This window comes from Xenopus laevis, chromosome 5S (genome assembly GCF_017654675.1).
Source record: "Xenopus laevis strain J_2021 chromosome 5S, Xenopus_laevis_v10.1, whole genome shotgun sequence".
Lineage (NCBI taxonomy): Eukaryota > Metazoa > Chordata > Amphibia > Anura > Pipidae > Xenopus > Xenopus laevis.
In genome coordinates this window covers 21,882,575-21,901,052 of record NC_054380.1, presented here as the reverse complement: position 1 = coordinate 21,901,052, position 18,478 = coordinate 21,882,575, and the positions used below count along the sequence as shown (strand labels likewise).

The window sequence follows — 18,478 nt, the reverse complement described above, 5'->3', positions numbered from 1 at the left end:
AAAGTACCTGTAGAACCAAAAAGGAAATATGGCTACAAAAGCTGTATTTTACACATTGAACTTGCTGTACCAGCTCATAGATTCAGTATCCCTATAACAGTAATGGCCAAAGCCTTCCAATGTGGAAGCAGCTCCCCATCTTGGCTCTTGTAACCCCATCTCTTGAGAGTCAGTGGCACTGCACATGCTCTGGGCAGCTGTATGGAAGCTACAAGCCACAGATCTTCACTGCTAAAGGGTTTGTTTGTCTTGGGCTGACAAATGCATTCAAATTTAACAGCAACTCCCCATTATGAATCTTGTAAACCCATCTCTTGAGAGTCAGTGACACTGCACATGCTCAGTGGGCTCTGGGCAGCTGTTGGGAAGCTAAGAAACACAGATCTTTTGGTCTTGGGCAGGTAAAAAATGACCAGTGCCTTCAAATTTTCCAGCAGCTTCCATCTTGGATCTAGTAAACCCATTTCTTGAGTGTCACTGGCATTGCACTTGCTCAGTGGACTCTGGGCAGCTGTTGGGAAGCTGAGAGGTACAGATATTCACTGCTAAAGAACTTTTGGTCTTCGGGTGGTACAGAAGCTGAAAACATAAAAGCCCAGCATGCTGTACCTGGGATATTAAGGAGGAGGTAAAAGCCACTTTAATATACTTTGATGACTTCCAATGTGTAGTTGAAACTATTGCAAGCCAACAATTAACAGCGCAGATGTAATACTTCTCCTTGCATTACTCATGTATAACAAACAGAATTAATTACTTTAAATGCATGTAATCCTCTACTCAGTCATTAGACCCTCCCCTATTAATCTCCTAACTACAGGTATTCTATGTGCCAGCAAAATAGAAACAAAACAAAAGAAAGAATAACAAAGTCCTCCTAGAGTTTCCAACAGAATTCATAATACTAATTCTCAAAATAACACAATCACGGACACAATGAACTAAAACTCTTTCAAATGTTTTGATTTCTTTTTTGGTAATAAGCTGTTATTCCATCTAATGACGGGTTAAACTTGGACCTCTGTGATTCAGTATATCTAGAATCCATGGAGCAACCATGCTCTGTTCTGTTTTATGGCACATAATTGTCCTTCTAATAAGCACGGTGTCAGCGTCAGTCATTAGCAAGGGGGCCTTCTGGTGGATTACATAATGGCTTTTACCTCTTTCATCTCTCACTTTTTTTTTTCTTTAAAAAGTACACAATGTTCTCATGGAGCAACATAAACAACACAGACCCTTCTGCAACTCTGCATTAGTTATCAGTGTTTGATATCTGCTGCTTTGCTTCATGTTAAATTCATTATATGGAACAATCTTTGGTGCCCTTTCAGCTAAGTTCTTGTATTAAGTAGGCACATTCAATGGAGACTGTTGGTGAAGGCAGTAAGAAGACAACTGTGGATAAGATGGTTGCTGTATATGTGCATTGCCTAACCAAAAGGAAACAGCTATGGGATATACAGTATTATCCACAATGAACGTATGGGGTCTTTCATAATGTGAAGCATAGCATGAACAATTAGCCTTTCTCCTCATATCTTCATGCTGGAGAAGAGGAGCTTAAGGGGTGATATGATAACTATGTATAAATATATAAGGGGATCATATAATAGTCTCTCTAATGCTTTATTTACCAGTAGGTCCTTCCAGCTGACAAGAGGTCACCCATTCCTATAAGAAGAAAGGAGGTTCCGGCTAAATATTCGGAAGGGTTTTTTTTACAGTGAGAGCTTTGAAGATGTGGAATTCTCTCTTTGAATCAGTGGTACAGGCTGATACATTAGATAGCTTTAAGAAGGGGTTGGATGGCTTTTTAGCAAGGGAGGGAATACAGGGTTATGGAAGATAGCTCATAGTACAAGTTTATCCAGGGACTGGCCCGATTGCCATCTTGGAGTCAAGTATGTTTCCCCCTCCCCCGAGGGAAATTGGAGAGGCTTATAATTGGGGTTTTTGCCTTCCTCTGGATCAACTAGCAGTTAGGCAGGTTATATATAAACATAAAAGGTTGAACTTGATGGACCTGTATCTTTTTTCAACGTAATTTACTATGTTACTATGTCACTCTAATCTCCCTTTAACCTGGGCTTTCAGGTGTATCTAAACACGCAAATAAAACATAGTAACTAGCATTCAGGCTAAGCCTTCCTCCACTCCAAGGCCCCACAATTTAGAAAGCACTATTGATGCTTGCAGCCAATGGAGCCAACAAAGCTGGTTGGAAAATCTGAAAATCACTGTTATGGATAGTTATGAATAGATACATTGATGACATACAAGCAAACCTTATGCCAAAAGAAGTATCAACCTCAGCTCCATAAAGTGCTTAACCTATTGAAACCATAGTAACACAAATATAGCCTAATATGATGATGAAACATTTGAGCATTATGTAAATGAAATGAGGTGTGATGCTTCCCGGTATCAAAGCCGACACACTAATTGTGAAGCAATAACATGTGTTACAACGTGTCTCAGATCAGTGATAATGACTGCATTTAAGTTGTCCCCAGAAATCTGTGGATGAGTTGCTAATATCTGGGCCTGGGTCCATCTAAGTTTTGGAAAAGAGAAATAAGAGATACAAAGGAATATTTGTTGCAACTTACAGTTCTGGTGGCTCTTAGTCATGCTCTCGGAATCCAAAGCGTGATAAAACTCGTACGCAGACCGTCCAAGCAGTTCCTCTGGATGGTATCCAATCAATTCAGTTATTCTAAAAAGGGAAACAAATACCAATACTCAGACTGTTCTAATAATATTGTTACAGACCTATAAAAGTCTATAAATTATGAAGACCCTAGTTTCACCTTCATGATGGGTTTGAAGACATTCAACCCAGACTTCATTCTAACTTCTTTTAATGTAATTAGAATTTTCTCATTATTTAATAATTTTGGGGCTAGATAAATATGCTGCTTTTTATAAATGTTAAATAATTTAAACAATTTACACAAAGCCCCTTGAAATATAAAAGTCCCGTGATCTTCATCTCACAAACGGGTGGGAATTTTACATGGGTGGTGTGGAACAATACAGGCAATCCATTGGCTGAAAATCTGCAGAATTTTCTTGTGTCCTAATGAAGTTTACAGTAAGAGGGTGCACCCAGGCAAAAATCATAAAAAAAACAAGGCTCTTTGTTCAGGGCCATCGTGTTTTGTTAACTAAAATGTGTTAATTATTGACTCATTAAAATAGCTTTTGTCACATGATAGCTCATCAACAAATTCAGCCCAACAGCAGGGACCAAAATAACAGCATAAACAAACCATTTTTTTTTCTCTTAGATCAAATATGAAACTCCATGTCCTTTTTCTCTAGGAAAATGGGTTAAATCAAAGATTTAACTGAATTCAGTACAGCTGTACTTCAATAGAGCACAAGCCTTTATTTAAATAAAACTGACTCTTAGAATTGGCTTTAGAACCAGGCAATGACAGTGTGCTGCCAACCATCTCCCAGCACTCACTGACAACCTTAGGCTAGGTGTTGTAGTACTACTAATACTACTATTAGCAGGTAGGTATGTACCAAGGTATTGAGATACACAATCCTTTATATACAATGAGCAGCATTTAAATGTACATTTTTGAGAATGAACACAATGATACAAGATAGTCCCATGTGGGCCACAGTATGATCTACACCAGGGGTCCCCAACCTTTTTTTTTTTATCCGTGAGCTACATTCAAATGTAAAAAGAGTTGGGGAGCAACATGAGCATAAAAACGTTCCTGGAGATGCCAAATAAGGGCTGTGATTGGCCATTTGATAGTCCCTATGTGCACTGACAGCCCACAGGAGTCTCTTTATACAACCAAAACTTGCCTCCAAGACAGGAATTGAAAAATAAGCACCTGCTTTGAGGCCACTGGGAGCAACATCCAAGCCACTGGTTGGGGATCACTCACTGATCCAAATACATTTTGTATTTCCACATAAGGAATACCCGTTTGCCTGTTGAGTGGAGGTGGTGATCAAAAAGTTGTGGAGGCAGCAATCAATACGTTACCTATGAATGAATGGTTTGGACTAAGCTCTAGAATAAAAACCCGAGTAGATGATTGGCTTGCCAAGGTCTAGTAACCCGTATTGGATTTCATTACCCCTATATCTGGTGGTAAACACAGTACCATCTTTCATAATATTTGTTAAACAGATAATATAAGCTGCATATATAAAAATCAAAAAGGCAGCATTTTGGATCCACAAGTTCCACTTTAATGAACTGTGTCCAAGTTCAGGATTGGATTATAACATACTCTGACAATAACTTCTACAAATAAGGGCCCTAAATATTTCCTGGTTGGATAGGGGTAGGCAAGTAATACTATAGATAATAATGAGCACCATGTTGTGAAGGGTAACAGAATTAGGAGAGGGTAAAATCAGGGCTGGACGACATAGACCTGTGAATTGTAAATACTGCTCTGTGGCTGCCTCACAATTATGAACACGAATGGTCTAGCCAAAGAGCAGCTGCTCAACCGCAGGCATGAATTACAGCAAAGTGACATGGACAACCCAATTAAAAAGAAGTTAATAAAGGAAATAGTTATTAATTGTCATAAGTGAGTTACATACAGTAACAGACACGTTTATGGTTGTGCATATCAGCCATAGGGGATCATTCCCTATACCTCAGTCACAGCTGACTTTACTTACCGGGATGCCTTCCCTGGGCCCCCATAGTGGAAAGAGTGGGACAAGGCAGGTTTAGTAAGATGGTGATAGTTCATGATGGTAAAAAGGGCATGGTAACAGTAGCACTATATGTCAATGATAAACAATCTTCAGTCCTTTATTTGATGGTGAAATAGAACTTACAGCAACCCATATTGAGCTTAAGGCTACTTTATATTAATTACAGGGCCCTACAATGCCTGTTTCGCCAAGGCCCCAGCACAACTACGATAAACCTGACCTCAAGTCAGGGGCAGATTTACTAAAGGGCGAATTGTCACCAGCGACCAGGCACAAATTTGTTACCACTATGCTGATTCACTAAAATTCGAAGTTGCGTCCTGGGCGCCGAACGCTGGCACTTGTTTATGCCTAGCGAAAAGTCTCTACTGATCTTATGCTTAGGTCAATTTGAATAGGGCGGGTACATTAAAGTTGTATGGACGTCTTTATTAGAGATGTTGGTGCAAATTCTTGAAGTGGCCACTTTTTATTACAAACGTCCAAGAAAGCGAAATAAAGACAAAAGAGATTGTCTAATGCCCTAGACATGAGACAATAGCCCTCAAACAATGGCCCTCAAATGTCTGGGGAAAAATCTTAACCCAAAAAAGTTTAATTTAACACTTTTGCAGGCAATCCCGCTTAAAAAAAGGAAAAGTGAACAGTGTTTTTTCAACTTTAATGCATTTTCGTCAGACAAGATATGATGTAAGCGACATAAGATTGAGGAAGATGTAGCTTCATTTTAACAGTTCGTCTGGTCTGAGGTGGTGAAGTCAACTCTGGCGAAAGAGGTAACGTTCCGTAAAATCCGCACTTTAGTGAATTTTCGGAGCAACGACCATTCCAGAGTGAAAAGTCGCATTGCGATAGAGTGCGAAACAAACACTAGCAACGGTCTCTTTCGCTAGTGAATTGTCATCTGCGCCTTTTAGTAAATTGCTGATGTCCCTGCGGATGTAATTTCTAGCATTAGCCACTTCGCCCTTTAGTAAATCTGCCCCAGTGACTGGAGCCAAAGCTTAATATGGAGACGATTATAGAAGAACATGTAAATACTTGGACATGTCAACTTGATGAGATGTGAGATTCAGATTACACTATTACCTACATGCCCATTCTTGTTCACATATCTGCTTACTGACCTTTACCACCTGCAGTAAAATGCCATAGATTATCTGCTTAGTGGTAAGATAATTACTGAAAGCCTTTCTGCATGCTATAAAACACCCCATTAGAGGATGCTGTTTTACCGAGTACAACATGAATTGTTGCTTTGCTGTACTGTGATTCAAGCTGGCCCTCGTGACTTAAAGACCCCTCTGTATGGGTGGTGTTATGGATTTAACTGAAGATCTTTGGTGTGGTCAGAAATTTACATACAGATTAGGCAAATTTAATGCATAATGCCCACTATATGCTTGATTAAGTCTCTAATCATCTGATTTAGTTGCCACCAATTACAACACCCCATTCATGTTGGGTTAAGCATTGTTTTTGTTGGGGGGGGGATTCTGAAATGATTGTCCCAAATCAGGCAATTCATTCATCCATCTGAATTTGTATCGAGGTGCACCTAACCTTATTTGTATTTATGTACTGCTGAAAGCAGACCATATCAATCAAGTTGTTAGTTACCCAAGGGAAAGAAAATAAAAAGGATAAAGGACAATATTTCATGAGAAAAATGCAAAATAATGACCATTTTGGCAATGAAAAGCCCTTTATATTTGATTTAGCTTTTTTTGTAGAACGTTCCCTCACATTCAAGCACAGTTAGAAGCAGAATAATTCCCCAGTGCGAAGCAAAAGACTATTAACACCCAAGTTCTCTCACCTGTCATCGCAGTAAGAGAACTTCATGTCCATGCTGTGGCGGCTCAAGAAGGTCTTACTGTCCAGTGGGATGTCAATGTTGGATGGGTGCTGGATAGGCTGACACATCATGATGAGGCAGCTGAGTATGGGTTCTTTGTACCCACAAAGAGAATGTGGATGGTAGGAGTTGTATGCCTTCACGTGGCCAGTGCAGTGTAGAACCTTGCAAGGGATACAGATGAAACTACAGTAAATCAAGTGAAACCTACATTGTACATTTTTTTTCAATTGTTCCCATGCATGAAAATATAAAATTGTTCCCGTTTCTAAATTCTGTGAAGGTGTTGCTAACCCAGATTGCAAACAACTGTAATGTACAGTTATACGACTCAGTACTCTATGCCCTGGTGACCATTCTTTATCCCTGTACCACTGGTTGTCCCAATATGAGCAGCATTGATGGTACCCAGAATCTCATCTTATTTCTCAGGCTGCTCCCTCTTACCCTTTAGGATAAGGACACACCTGCAGATTTGGGGAGATTAAATCCCTCGGCGACTAATCACCTCTTCTTTGGGGCAACTAATCTCCCTGAACTGCTTCCCCGTGGCTTCCGCCAGCTTTAATGAAAAAAACGCCTGCACCAATGCAACTAAACCTCCCCGAATCTCTGGGTGTGCCCTAACCCTTAGGGTGGTGGCACACATGGCTACTTGGGGAGATTAGTCACCCAGCGACAAATCACCTCTTCTTCGGGCAACTAATCTCTCTGAAATGCCTTCCCGCCGGCTAGAATGTAAATCGCAGGCAGGATGGCACTCGGATCGCTTCATTTTCCGAAGTCACCCAAAGTTGCCTCACCAGGAATCTTCAGGCGACTTTAGAAGGACGTAGCAATCCGAGTGCGATCCCACCGGCTAGAATGTAAATCGCCGGCATGCCTTATAGTTGAACCAATCCTGAATTCCATGAGATAACAGAACAAGGATTCCCATTCCATAGACAAAGCCCTTACCTTCCACGTGGCAGACTTTAGATTCACGGTCCTTCCTCTGTTGGTAACTGTACATTTCATCCTCATGAAGAAATCATGTTCTGTATTTGCTTCCTTGTTCTTCTTACCAGAGCCTAAAATTACATAAAAAAAGTTCTATTGTTGCAACATCACATGGAACCATAAGTACAATGTATGGTGTATAGACATCGAGCATTCCTATCTTCATTGGGTGGTGGCATTAAGTGAAATGGGAGTCACGTGTTTAGGAAGGGTCAAAACACCTGCCACTGATCACCCACCATTATCTTGACAAGTGAATTATTACTTAAACAACGCAATTGCATAAAATTCTTGTACAGCTTCAAAAGCTACTGGCTGACTATACTAATACCAAGGGTAAAAGACTATTTCCGTTTCATCTATTTTTGAGCATTCGCCTAGTGCTCTGATGACACAACAAACAGCAAACTGAAGCCCTAGCTTACAATTTGTATATTTAATTCACCTTCCACTAGCTAGGACATACAAGGAAATCAAAAACAGGTATGGGACCTGTTATCTAGAATGCTGGGGACCTGGGGTTTTCCGAATGAAAGATCTTTCCATAATTTGGATCTTCATCTCTTAGGTCTACTAGAAAATCATTTAAACATTAAATAAACCCAATAGGCTGGTTTTGATTCCAATAAGGATTAATTATATCTTAGTTGGGATCAAGTACAAGGTACTGTTTTATTATTACAGAGAAAAAGGAAATTATTTTTTAAAATTTGTATTATTTGGATAAAGTGGAGTCTATGGGAGATGGCCTTTCTGTAATACTGAGCTTTCTGGATAAGGGGTTCTAGATAACAGATCCCATACCTGTGTACATATTTCATATAAAATATATAGGGATATGTGAAGATATAGAATTGCTCTTGATTAAAGCTGTTTGTAGGCTGGCTGGACATTCAATTACATTGGATGAGCTGATCCACTGGTTTAATAGCAGGTTAAGTGTAGAGTTGGGAGTGAAGACATTTTTAAATAGCAATCTAATTATTAAGAGTTATATCCAATTTGTTATACAGATTCTATGATGTGATGTGATAAGGATTAATGGCATCAAAAACTAAAATAAAAGTGCATACCTGTTTTCATGCTTAGATTTTCTCTAATCTCATCATGATCACATGGATGGGTGAAGTCAAAGATGCTGAGTCCTGTCAGCTCCACCTACAATATCACAAAAGTTTTTAGTTTTTTCTTTTTTTTTAAGATTAAAATGCATGGACAAGATGTGAAAGATTTACTTCCAAATCTGTAAGCATTTGCATAGAACTGTAAAACTAGCTCAAAAATCATGTTGATGGACCTGGTTGGCTAAATGACCCAGATGTAGAGCACGCATACAACAGGCTTTCAAAATATAATGGAGATCGTGCTTCCTCTTGGTAAGGTTCTTTCACTGGGCGCATGGAATTGTGGATACACACTATACGGCACATTGTTTGTCCAACATTCAAAAACCAAAGGTTCTATGTTAGAACAGCAGTTACCCTTTTCTAGGAAGGCTTTCTACTAAGGGTTTTGAAGAATCGAGGAGATTTAGTCGTCCGGCGATAAATCGCCTCTTCTTCGGTGTGCCTCCCGCCAGCTAGAATCGAAATCCCTTGAGGATTGCACTCGGAGCTCTTCATTTTCCGAAGTTGCCCGAAGTTTCCTCGTGAGGCAACTTCGGAAAACGATTCGCACCGACTGCAATCCCGCCGGTGATTTACATTCTAACCGGCAGGAGGCAGTTCTGGGAGATTAGTCACCCCCGAAGAAGAGGCGATTTGTCGCTTGACGACTAATCTTCCCGAATCTGAGCGTGTGCCTCTACCCTAAAGGCTGGAACATAGTTGCTGGGATTTTCTTCTATTCATGCAGAACAGATTGGGCAGTCAGGCCTGGCTTGCATTGATATTTCATCCAAGAGGAGTTCAGTTGGGTTGATGTATATAAATGACAGTCGGTGAATCTGTGACTTCTCCATGGTTGACAGTCGGTGAATATGCAACTTCTCCATGTATAAGCATGTTAGTATCCATTTGGATAATGTAAAGAAAAGCACCAAAAGAAAAGGCAATTACAGCAACTTCTTACCTGTGTTAAACCCAAGTACTTATTGACATTTTCCGACAGAAAGATCATGTCACCGTCTTGGGTCACCACCGCCACAAAACCTTCCAGAGCTTTCAGGTACAAGTTATCCATCTCTTTCTCTGAATCTGTGTCAATGTTCCGGTCTACACACACTGCAACATAACGGATAAAGAACAATAAATGGTCGGATACACTCAGTGGAACTGCTTGTTGATGTTTCTTAAAGGGGAACGATCGATCGTGAAAATGAAAATTTAATATAAGCTTCCTCATACTGAAGTAAGAAACTTTCTAAATACAATCAATTTAAAAAATCTGCATTGTTTCTGAATAAATCAAGTTTCTGTTTCTCTTCATTCTGTCTTCATACAGCAGTTGGGTGTCAGATGGCAGTTACTGTAGATCCAATACAATACACAATACAATTAGAGCTCATTCAAATAATTGATTCCAGTACAAACAAAAATCTAACAAAATAACTGCCTTTTGCACAAATTCTGCATGTAGAGAGGCAGGATTTCTGGAGATTTTAATAGAATGAGCTCTAATATATCTTCTAGGCAAAAGGAGCCCCCTATAGGATATATTGGATCATTCATCTGACATCCAACTCCTGAATGAAGACAGAATGAAGAGAAACAGATGCTGATAGAGGGACCGTGACCATAAACTTGATTATTTCTGAAACGGTACAGTATTTTTAATTGATTGTATTTAGAAAGTTTCTTATTTCAGTATGCTGAAGCTAATATAAAAATTAAATTTTCACAATTGTTCCCCTGATCTAAACCCACAAGCCTTTGTGCCACTGTTGCTTTGTTGAAAGTTCAGATTTTTATAGAAGTCCTTCAGCGCAATGACAAATCTACACTTCCAGCATATAGTATAGAAATGATGCATCTGGAAATGCTTAAGGTGGCCATAGACGCAAAGATCCGCTCGTTTGACAACATCGTCAAACGAGCTGATCTTTCCCCGATATGCCATTAACGAGCATGGCTATATTGGGTGTAATCTGATATAGCCGATTACGATGCGCAATGGGCTCCGGCAGGATCGGTCGGGTCAAAATCAACCCTGACCAATCGACCAAACGACCGATCTCCGCCGGACGAAAGATCCTTGATTCATACAATAGGATCTGTGTGTCTATGGCCACCTTTAGATGCTGCAAGCCTGCTTACACCAACAATACAAATCTGTGGCTATTGGGAAACAAGTGACTCAGGATGAATCTACCTATGGACAGTTTGTGTTCAGGCACAAGGACACTTGAAAAAGGGTCAGTGCTTGAGGCTTTGGTTGTAGCTGTGTGGATGTTTCACTGTGAGATCTGCAGAGTCATGAGCTTGGCCTCATGTCTATCAAGGGATTTGCAGTAATTGCTCTTACAAAACTTCCAAGGACGTTTACTTTTCCAGAAGAAAATAACAGAGCGAGTGGCCCGGGGTCAATACTCTGACCTTGTGTATGGACTCTGCATCCTGCTTCCCATAGCACACAGACTTGTTTTTCTCTCAACTTCTTCTTTCTCTCGTGCTTAAAAGGGAAATTATTTTCTGTTTGTTTTTATTATTAGAGTTATTTGCTATATATATATATATATATATATATATATATATATATATATATATATATATATATATATATTGGGACTATACTTAAAGAATATCATCCATACAGTGTTATGTTCTAACGGAAGTTGTGGTTTGAAAGCAAGCTTTGCAGTTGGTCACATGCAGCCTCAAGCTCCATTGTGGGTCAAAAAAAGATATTTTTAATCAGATGTCTTTTTATTAAAAATCCATAGTAAACGTTTAATCCATTGGTTCAGATGTACTGTTGTTCGGTGTTCCAGGGATCCCTGAACTACCCTGGGTGAAGTCATGCGCTTTATAGCGCAAGGGATGCCTGGGTAACTGGAGCAAGATGGTGGTGCTCCAACCCGTGAGAACAGATAATCAGCTAAAATCGTCATTAGGGGGTGCCCAACACCTTTTGCAGCATAATAAATCCACCTTGTGGTATTAGTTCCCTTACGCTATATTTTCTAGATTAATCACTCTGGATAGGAGCAATTGATTATTATAGTGTAATTAACAACCGTTTATAAATTGTATAAAGTTTTCCTTAACAAAACAAAATTGAACAATTCACTTCCTTCTGCCTATCTTTGTTCTCAGTTGGCAAATTAACTGGGAATGACTGGAGAGCCTCTCAGCACAATACTTAGGTTCAAGCTAAAAATAATTCTAGTTCCATGAATCTCCTGTGTCAGGATATGTGCTGAGCTCCAGTTGAAGAGCATGGCCTCATCAACTCATTATTACCTCTCAGAGCAGGGCTAGCATGGGTCACACTATGCTAAGGCTGGGTTCATAAGTTTTACCATTAACACCTGGAAATTATAGTTAAGGAATTCTGCATACAAGACAACAACACAACAGCATCACTATTGGTCATATGTACATGGTACTCTTGCTATGACAGTGGAGAATGGTTTAACTAAGTCAAGCAATGCAGCCAGAGCTCCCACCTATATAGTCAAGGCCACACAACAGACTTAAGAGCTAAGGGCAAATCTCATTGCCCCATGGCTGCAACTGTGCTTTAGTCAGATGGGGGAGTGTCTCCAGTGACATTTGCTCAGTATCACTGTCCAGTCACTTAGGCAACATCTTAATGTCCATCATAAGAGTTTTTTGCTGGACTGCAATACATGACATGAGTGCAACCAATTTCCTTGAACCTTCCTTTGATCTCAGCTTAACACTATTCCACATCCAGGGTTGGACTGGTTTGTTCATGCACTAAATCCAAGTGAACCTCATTCCTATCAGGCCCCATTGCAGCTGGTCTGCTTCCCACTCAAGACTGTTTTGTGGTGAGGATACCGGTGGGACCAGATCTGACACCTGTACTATTATTTATCTGCATACTTGTCTGTAGTAATTTGAACTGACTACAGCTGCCTACTCTAATAAATCTATCAGAGATCCTAAATAATATCATAGGCCTGAATACAATGGATACCTCAAGTGGAAGAATGACGTCTCTAACTGATAGCTGATCAGGGCTTAGTCATATATAGACGGAAAAAGATAGACAATCCCACCAGACAAGGAAATAAATTGGATTTTGGAAGAAATCCTCCAATGGGCCTGCACTGGTCCTATAAGATATAATCGTTGGCTTAGCAGCTTGGACGGCAAAGATCATCTCACTTGGCGACACTGCCAAAAGAGCGAATCTAACCCTGTATGGTTGAGTGTAGGGACGAGGGAGAAATTGTTGTCTAAGGAGGCTACCAATTAAATGCTTTTCATGGTAGAGTTAGAAGTATATACTTATACATGGCAGTTGGTTTCTTATTGGGGAGGTTAAGGGTAGTGGCAGACATGGCTACTGGGGGAGATTAGTCCCCCAGCGATAAATCGTATCTTCCTTTAAATGCCTTCCCATTAGCTACAATGTAAATTGACGGCGGGATGGCACTCGGATTGCTTCGGCTTTCCAAAGTTGCCCAAGGTTTCCTCGTGAGGCAACTTCGGAAAATTAATCCTTTCTGAGAAGGCATTTAGGGGAGATTAGTCACCTGAAGAAGAGGCAATTTGTTGCTGGGCGACTAGAGTCTGCCACCACCCCAAGCCTCTCTAAACCTTCATTATTCTCCACCTACCGAGCAATTTCTGAGTATTTCACATTCTTGGAAATACTCTTGTTTGCAGCAAGTCATTGCCTTTAACACAGAAGCGCAACATGAAAAAAGAGGCTGTGCCATTGTTCTGACGGCTTCCTGAACCACTGATCTCAATCAGAGAAAATGTCTGAATGTTAAAGATTTCCTTTTTGGAGTTTTCACACACAACTGCCCACTGTGAAAATCAAAAGGAGGACTATTTCAGGACAAGGGACATAAAAGGACAATGTGATGAATTCATCTTTGAACTGGTAGAGGCTCCCGACCAATGCAGAGGAGCAGGAGTAACATAAACACCAAGTGCTAAAGGCCTCGTAAGCTGCTGAGCCTGGTCTTTTACCTCTGCGTGGGTTGGAAGGTTAACCAAACTGACCGCGCAAAAAGAACACATCCGTTGTTACCTAAACAGTAATGTAATCTTCCATTCACAATCCATAAAAATGAAATGTTTATTTTGGAGTTCAGTTTCCAATAAAGCTGGGCTTGGACACAATAGTCAGATAAGTCAATATTTACTCATTAGTCTTACTCCAGATCCTCCACTGAAACATGACAAGTGTAGCACTAGAATTATCCAAACAATCAAGCTGGGCTGAGGTTTTATTAGACATTCGATTCTGTAAAATTCTCCAGTTCTTCATGCTATTGTGCTGAATTCTATAAACAGTTATAAAATGACATCTCTGAGGTAGAAAGGCTCACAAAAGCTCCACTAGGCCTGCTGCTGGCACGTTGACTGCCCACTGTTACCCAACTATTACACAAAATAGAACTTGTGTAACATTAGCTATAAACTTGCTGTTTGAGCACCGATATGGTGAAGCACAGGTATTGTCCAAAGAAGCTCTGGTCTATGGAGACATTAACATGACTTTAGACTTTACTGTACATTAAATACCTGTGATTGCACCATATGAGTTATAATATAGAGCTATTATATGATTGAAAAAAAATCTGGCCAAATGCCCATGTATAGTACTACTGAATTGTCTTCCTAGCTGCCTATATGAAAGCAAACATGTATTTGGGTGCTGTAGGCTACTAGACCCATTGCATAACATGAAAAAAACCCACTTTTTGTCCCTTAGGCCATTGGAAGTCAATACCTTAAAATAGACAAAGGCTATATAAAGATCATCACTGTCCAAAAAGGGAGGGCAGAAAGGATTTATGATGGATTTATGAGGAGCAGGAGTAACACAAACACCAAGTGCTAAAGGCCTCGTAAGCTGCTGAGCCGGGGCTTTTACCTCTGCGTGGGTTGGAAGGTTAACCAAACTGACCGCGCAAAAAGAACACATCCGTTGTTACCTAAACAGTAATGTAATCTTCCATTCACAATCCATAAAAATGAAATGTTCATGAATAATGTCTTGTACATACAGTTACAGTTAACAGGAACAGATTGCGCCACCTCTTGGTCACCCCCAATTAGCCTGCTGGAGGGGGGGGGCTGGTTTGTATTAGGCCATTACAGCAGGAAAACTCCAACTCTGCTCTTATGACAATGCTATACACATGAGATTGCCCGGACATGCCCTGTATACAGCTTCCTACTGTGCATGCCATGTAGATTTCATAGAAAAACTATTTTAACATAATTTTATAACAGAGATGTAATGAATCAGTCATTTTTGGATTTGAACAAATACCAAATATTTGCCTAAATCAGGGGTCCCCAACTTTTTGTACCTGTGAGCCACATTCAAATCTAAAAAAGTGTTGGGGAGCAACACAATCATGAAAAAAGTCTCTGGGGATGCCAGGTATGGATTCTGATTGGCTATTTGGTAGCCCCTATGTGGACTGACAATCTACCGTTGGCTCTATTTGGCAGAACACATGGTTTTTATACAACCAAAACTTGCCTCCAAGCCAGAAATTCAAAAATAAGAACCTCCTTTGAGGCCACTGGGAGCAACATCCAAAGGGTTGGTGAGTAACATGTTGCTCCTGAGCCACTGGTTGGGTACCACTTGCCTAAATACGAAGGGGGGCGGGGGGCCCGGCTGCGCGCCCTGCTCCAGGGCCCGCCCTCCTCTAGTTACGTTTCTGTATTAACACATATTTATTGTGCAGGTCTGTACAGCATACATTTAGATACTGTATGTATGAAATCACACAGAGTAGTTCTGAATATGGAGAGGCCCATATTCAAAGACATGTTGCACCACAGTAAATGTATTCTGGGTTAGCTTTGATTTGAACCATGCTCGGCTCTTATGTGACAGTGAGCCTCTGGGAAAAATCAAAGATAAATAGCTACTGGCTATCTCCCATCTAAATTGTGTGCTCCTAATTTGAATCCATTAGATTTTCTAACCAAACCTAATTAATCTTTTGTAAAACCGCTGCTCGGAAAAGTCTGGGGCACATGTAGAACGACGGAAAACAAATCTCTAATATTCAGAGGAACATCCATTTGAAAAGGTTCAGGGCAGTGGAAAAGGCACCACATGAAATTCATAGAAAGCCATTATGTGCTGGGGGGGGGGTTCTTTCTGCTTTTTTAAATACAGAATTCATATCTCAAACATGGAATATTTGATTCAGTAGTCTCCAAGAGCCACAACATACCAGTTTTAAAGGGGTGCTTCATCTTTACGTTATAGAATGGCTAATTCCAAGCAACTTCTCAACTGGCCTTCATTTTTTTCTTGTTTTTGAATTATTTGCCTTCTTCTTCTTTTGACTCTTTCCAGCTTTCAAATAGGGGTCACTGACCCCATCTACAAAAACAAATGCTCTGTAAGGCTACACATATAGGGGGTTATTTACTAAACTCCGAATACCCAGAATCTGAAAAATTCGTGATTTTTTGTGTTACAATAGGCTTTTAAAAAAAATCACGAATTTTTCGGAATTTATTAAACCCCGAGGGCTAAAAAGCCAGAATATAAAAACACGGCATCTCAAACCTGTCGAGGTTGCATAAAAGTCAATGGGATCAGTCCCATCAATTTTTGGTTGTGTCTGGGGTTTTGGGCAATTCCACAATGTTTTCTGGGCTTTTGGGTGAAAACCCAGAAAAAATCTGAGTTTTTGGGGAAAATTCCTGAAAAAATAGTGAACATCTGAACTTTTCCCGCAAAGGTAACTTTTGGGAAAATTTAATAATAAATAAGCGTTAAAAACCCGAGCGGCTTAGATCGGAGTTTGTAGCAGCCGATGCTGAGATAAATTCGGACCTTGATAAATAACCCCCTTATTGTTATTGCAACTTTTTTTTCTACTCATCTTTCTTTTCAGGCCTCTTCTATTCATATTCCATTCGCCTATTCAAATCAATGCATGTTTGCTAGGGTAAACCACAAATAATAAAAAATGAAAACCAATTGCAAATTGTCTCAAGTATCCCTCTCTACATCATACTAAAAGTTAATTTAGAAACCCCTTTAACACAGCTTCCCCAGGGGGCAATTATCAACGAGGTCAATGTAGGCCTTTTGTCCCCTCTCCCACCAAGCTGGAAAACGTACAGGAGGCAAAAAATCATAAAAAGATGTAAATAAAATAGACCATTCAAGTTGGGGGACCGTTGTCCAAGCTCCTGATGATCCACCTGCTTCCACACAATTTGCATCAAGCCCCGCCCCTTATACTTTGAAATTCAGGACTGTTCTGGGTTAAAACTGACAGTTAATGGCCTTGCAGACTTTCCATGCTACTTTTGCAGTTAAAAGACATGATACAAAATATGTATTTACACCTAGGGAGTGCTTGACTGCATTACACTCCGCACCTTGTGTCGGGTTCTTAATCTGGCAACAATGCCCTGTACGCAAGTACTGTGTAAATAAGCACTGGATTTTCCACCCTGTAGTGCCCTTACACATGGGGCACACGTAAATGAACCAGAGAGGTTTTCTGCGGCAACAAATGCCATGCAAACACCAAACATCTCGCCTGGGCGCTAGCTAAACATGATTAGGCTCTTGCTATCTCCAACCATTACAAGGCTTACCAGGGCAAATCCCTCTGCAAGCCAACTTTTCTACTCAGGAAATTGTTTACAGAAGACTCTGTAAATAGAAGTTCCGTCAAACATTCTTTCCTTCGGGCTTTGCACAGTTTTGCTCTGAGGGCTGAGCAAACAGTTTACACAAATGAAGATGGATAGGTACAAGATACTACTCTGAGAAAAGTCACATGTGGGACTTGAGGAAACTGAAGCACGAGAGCTGCCCAACCCAAGTATCCATGGAAATGTTTAAATATAGATAATATACAATATGGTCGACCTGAATCCTGATCATGTACACATCATTTTAGCCGTCATTTCAAGGGCCCAATGAAAGTGCCGTTTATAAATAACACTGAAAACAACAAAAATATTATTAATATTTATGCTTAATTTAGTTTTTTGCCCCAATGCCAAAATTCAACTACTAACATGGGATGAGGATTTAAAAACTGCAGAGCAAACATGGCTTCGTCCAGAGGCTACATAAGCAAGCAAATTTACACAAACATCAGAGATTTGGCTGAAACAAGAATTATACTGCAAATAATTCAATCTAACATGTAAAATTTCATTCCTAATCCAACAAGTGTATTTTATTTTAGTTGTAATATTGGTGTGTAGGTGCATCTCAGGTTTGCTTGGTCATGTGCTTTCAGAAAGAGCCAGTGCTGCACTATGGAACTGCTTTCTGACCGGCTGTTGTTTCTCCTACTCAATGTAACTGAAGGTGTCGCTTTGAGACATGGATTTTTACTGAGTGCTGTTCTTATATTTACCAGGGAGCTGTTAACTGGTTACCTTCCCATTGTTCTGCTGATGGCCTGCTGGGGGAGGTGATATCATTCCAACTTGCAGTACAGTGTAAAGTAAAGAGCACAGGTCACATGACTAGGCGCACATGGGAAAATGACAATACTGTATGTCTAGCCCCATGTCAGATTTCAAAATTGAATGGGGGGAATACAAATCTTCATAAGGGTCTGATTATGTGACTGAAACATTGATTTTGCACAATAAAAATGATTTTCAGTGCAGAAGTCTACTGGAGCAGCACTATTACCTGATACATTAAAGTGCTCTGCAAGGCTTATTTTGTAATGGCTCCAATTTGAAAAGTGCAAAATGCAAAAAGCGTTGCAACCAACCCTGGACTTAGTGAAAGACCCTTTGTATTTAT

General features: G+C 40.1%; 1 protein-coding gene across 3 annotated transcripts in view; it reads right to left on the bottom strand.

Annotated features, from left to right (window-relative positions):
• Positions 1–18,478, bottom strand: part of epas1.S (endothelial PAS domain protein 1 S homeolog) — a 74,830-nt gene that overhangs the window by 10,982 nt on the left and 45,370 nt on the right. For 2 of the 3 annotated variants that reach the window (XM_041564004.1, NM_001092095.1), the window contains 5 exon segments: positions 9,638–9,789; positions 8,640–8,725; positions 7,526–7,643; positions 6,530–6,732; positions 2,613–2,719 (listed from right to left, as the gene is read on the bottom strand). In XM_041564004.1, the coding sequence (XP_041419938.1) occupies positions 2,613–2,719; positions 6,530–6,732; positions 7,526–7,643; positions 8,640–8,725; positions 9,638–9,789 (666 nt within the window). 3 annotated transcript variants of the gene reach the window in all.